The sequence below is a fragment of the Asparagus officinalis genome, chromosome 1 (assembly GCF_001876935.1).
Source record: "Asparagus officinalis chromosome 1, Aspof.V1, whole genome shotgun sequence".
NCBI lineage: Eukaryota > Viridiplantae > Streptophyta > Magnoliopsida > Asparagales > Asparagaceae > Asparagus > Asparagus officinalis.
Window position 1 is genome coordinate 22,308,543 of NC_033794.1, and position 4,436 is coordinate 22,312,978.

The window sequence follows — 4,436 nt, forward strand, 5'->3', positions numbered from 1 at the left end:
CTTTCTATATAAGATAAACTCGAGAGTCACTAATACACTATCTCTTAACCTGATTATCTCAAATAGTTAGTATGTGTAACTCATTTGATTGAATTAGCTCATATAAGAATTTGCACACCTTCTTAATTAATTTCAGGGTATGAAGAGGTGAAATCTGCATGTTGTGGAATCGGTAGGTTCCATGCTGAGCAGCCGTGCAACGCAACAGCTTTCTACTGCAAAGATCGCCGGACTCATGTATTTTGGGACGTGCTCCACCCGACGAACAAGACGGCGGAGATAGCTGGGTTGGCTTTCTATGAAGGATCTGTGAAGTATGCAAGCCCTATAAATTTCAAGCAACTTGTCGATGAGGGAGTTCTACCGCTTGAAAATCTTTAATCAACTTTGTTAGCTAAAGTTTGAATGTTCAGTTATGAAGTGGATGCTTATAATATGTTGATTGTTCAGTTATGAAGTGGATGCTTATAATATGTATGGTATGAGTGTATGTTGAATAAGGTGGATGCTATGTGAGAAAGACTCTTTAAGGTATCTACCACTGAATGTACGATGTTGAATATTTCTCTTTCTCAATGATTTTGAGAGGAGAGATGTGTATGTATTTATAAATGGATGTTTGTTATCTATGGGAGCTTATATATACGGAAATTAAGTATATACAGATCTAAACGAATTAAGTTGTTAAGTGAATTCTTTATTTGTGCTTATTTGTGTTCATGTGGGACTAGAGTGGGTTATAGAGAGACTTTACTACTTGGTTACGTACACTATCAGTTGTTGCGCGTTGTGCGAAAACGTGCTCGACAACCAAACGAGTCGGTGAGCGATGAGAACCAAACCAAATTACGAGTACAATTCACCAAAATACGACACAAATAAAACCTAACACAGGAATTCACATGGTTCGGCAATTGCTTACGTCCACGGGGAGAGGATGGGGAAATTTCACTATATGGAGGAGAAATACAACGGGTTACAACTCAAAAAATTAATCAAATATAATCCTAACCAAAGCTCTCAACTCGCTCACAATATCTCTCTCTCAAAGTGCTAAAAAAGTGTTAATTCTCTCCTTAAGAAACCCTAAAAACGTATTTCTATTTATAACAAAACACAATCGCAAACATGGTGAGAATCTGAAAACGAGTCTGCCACACCCGGGTATGGCACGCACCACACCCTTGAAAACAGGACAGATTCTGCCACACCGAGGTGAGGCAGACACCACACCCCTGACAACAGGGGCAGATTCTGTCACACCTGGGTGTGGTAGACACCACACCCCTATCGAATCTTTATATTTGCGAACACTTTGCACAATTTGATATCGTTTTCTACAATTCTCCACATTGGCAAAGTGTTCCAAAAACAGAGCCGACATCAACATGAGCACCAATGCGTCGTCTCACCAAATGCGGCTGCACAAATATTGTTGCCTATGTACCCTCCTCTCCCAAGGGATCAAGTCGTCCGTAGTTCATCCAAATTTCCGCGAACGGCCTCAACAATCACGAATTTGTAATAAATTTTTACAATGATCGATCTTGTTGCTCGGAACCACCTTTGTGAGAATATTCGCTGGATTGTCTTTTATGTGGACCTTCATGAGCTCCACATCCTCATCTTTAAAAAGATCTCGAAAGAAGTGGTAAAGCTCGTCGATATGCTTCGTCCTCGCATGAAAGATCTGATTCTTCACCAAATAAATAGCACTCATGCTATCACAATAAATGGTGACGGATCGCTGCGAAACACCAAGATCCTCCAAAAGTCCTCTAAGCTAAATTGTCTCCTTAACAGCCTCTGTAATCACCATATACTCTGCCTCTGTCGTAGACAAAGCCACCATATACTGCAAGGTGCATCTCCAACACACCGGCGCACGGGTCAAAGTGAACACATACCCCGTCGTCGACCGTGTAAAACCCCAAAAATTTCTATAGTATATATATATATATATATATATGTGTGTGTGTGAATTATTAATAATAAATAATTCCCTTGTGGTGAATAACCATATAAATATAAGATATATATGTTTATCAAGGTTTGGGAACCCAACGGGTATATATAAGTGAGAGAAATCGAGTAGTTTTGCGGCCACCATGTAAATTGCCATCAGCAGAAAATTTCGTGTATATATATATATGTGTGTGTGTGAATTATTAATAATAAATAATTCCCTTGTGGTGAATAACCATATAAATATAAGATATATATGTTTATCAAGGTTTGGGAACCCAACGGGTATATATAAGTGAGAGAAATCGAGTAGTTTTGCGGCCACCATGTAAATTGCCATCAGCAGAAAATTTCGTGATTTATACCAACTCAACCCAGGAGAGATCTCCTCAGCCCCAAACGTAAACCCTAGCCCCCCTCTCTTCTTCCTCAAAACCCTAACCTGGTTTTGGTGATCTGGGAGCAGATTAGGAGATTTTCAGTGGGATCTGGGATTTCCAGCAAAGGGATCAACCTATTTCAGATCTAGGGCTTCCCTCAGCACCCAAGGCGAGTAATTTCTCGCCCAACCCCCACCCCTTTTGATTTAAACGTCAAGATCTGAGTTTTATTGGATTTATGGAGCCAAATTCGTATTTTTGTTTAGCTAACAGTTTACTATATCATAGAATATGGATTTGGGGCTTTATATGTTGTAAAAAAACTCACCCATGCTCTGTTAAAGAAGATCTAGATCTGAGTTTTTGCCTAAAAGAGTTTAAAACATCGTTACAGCTATTAAAATGATTTGGATTAACCTCTCATGAAATTTAAAATCTTGGAAATATAGATTTTTAAGCTTTGGAAGTGGTTTTGTATCTTCAGTATGTTTCCAATTTATTTAAGACTCATGTATCGCAAGATTTTTTTTTATTTTATTTTGTTTCAGCAGCTGACAGAACCCAGGTTGGGTTCTGTTCGCTCGGCGGTCGACCGACGCGGTCGACCGCTGAGTTCGAGTGGGAGTTCCGGTCGGCCGCGACGAATATTCGGTCGACCGCGACTCAAATTCGGTCGACCGCGACATAATTCCGGTCGACCGAAGTGTCTGGCGGGCGTCCGCTAAAATTTTGTATCAGAGTTCGGTCGACCGGACCGGTCGACCGACGAACCCTCTGGGGCATAATTCCAGTTTTGCTGTATTTGGATATTTTCACTCCTATTTGGGGGTTTGTTTGGATTATCTGACCATGGTAATTGATCCCACTACGTGTCCATGCATGATAGGTGACCTGGGGTGTAAATTTGGGACTTATAAATTATTTTTGGTTATGAGATAAATGAGCAAATTTCACTACATGAGAGAAAGCACTCTTTTATTGTTCCACAGTCCTCGTGTTGGACTATAATCCATAGAAGTCCTCGTGTTGGACTATAATCCCTCCCAGTCCTCGTGTTGGACAATTTGACACTTATTCCACGAGTTTGGATAACTACGATAGTTAGTTCTTGTTTCGGACATGATTCATAACCCTGCATACGATTATTATTCTACATTTTACAACATGATGAATGTATAGATTTGGTATGACACTTATGAAGATTTTGACCTGATATTCATGTAAGTAGTAATATGATATTCATGTTGGTTATGTCATAGCACAATTATTATTCTGATGTCTATCGTTTTTCTTCTATTTCAGCGCTTGAACCTTGGGTTTAGTATTTAGGAGTTTATATATTTGAGATATAAGGTATATACATGAGGGTTTCCTTGTTTGGATTATTTCGCTCGACGTACCTATTCTCGTGTTATAAACCTCTAAATACCAAAACCCTCCTTAGTGAGATCAACGATTTTAGATCTATTATATATTATCTGTATTTTCTTATACAACGAGCCCTGTTCCCTTGGGGTTGGTTGTGATGTTACTCGCTAGCGCTTTTGACGCTCGTTGTCCCTCCCCCTTTCAGGTCACGAGCCAGGAGCACGGAGAGCCGCAGGTTGATAGCGGACCACATTAGTGTCCAGCTTTACTTTCCAGTTATGCATTATTTTTCTTTGGGCTCCACTGTAGTGAGGTTAAACATTTGAGGGTATTATTCTAGAAGTTGTAAAGGCTGTGAGACTTATTTCCTTATTGTCAGATATTTGTATTTGAGACTTATCAAGTATTTCAGTTTATCTACTCAGATCTTGACTATGTACTTCTATGTTGTTGGATGATGAGATATTTATGTGACTATTATCATTTCATCAGTATTCCTTGTATTATCTTTTACCTGTTTTGTACCTACACCAGTTGTTGACTCTACTAGATAGATGTTAATTGTGATGGTGAAACATGTTATTGCACGGTGTGGTGCATAGCAGGTTTGACATCCTAGGTTTCACCTCGGACTGCAGCCTTGTGTGAACCCAGGGGCGTCACACCTTTTGGAAGTATTTTGACCGATTTAAAGATCTTCTCATCCAATGTCCTCATCACGGT

The 4,436-nt window shown here is 39.6% G+C and overlaps 1 protein-coding gene across 2 annotated transcripts in view; it reads left to right on the plus strand.

Moving 5' to 3' along the window:
- Nucleotides 1–641, plus strand: part of LOC109821247 (GDSL esterase/lipase At5g55050-like) — a 4,645-nt gene extending 4,004 nt beyond the window's left edge. For both annotated transcript variants that reach the window (XM_020387436.1, XM_020387430.1), the window contains exon 5: nucleotides 137–641. In XM_020387436.1, coding sequence (XP_020243025.1) covers nucleotides 137–381 — 245 coding nt within the window. In that variant the 3' untranslated portion in view covers nucleotides 382–641. The remainder of the gene's footprint in view (nucleotides 1–136) is intronic.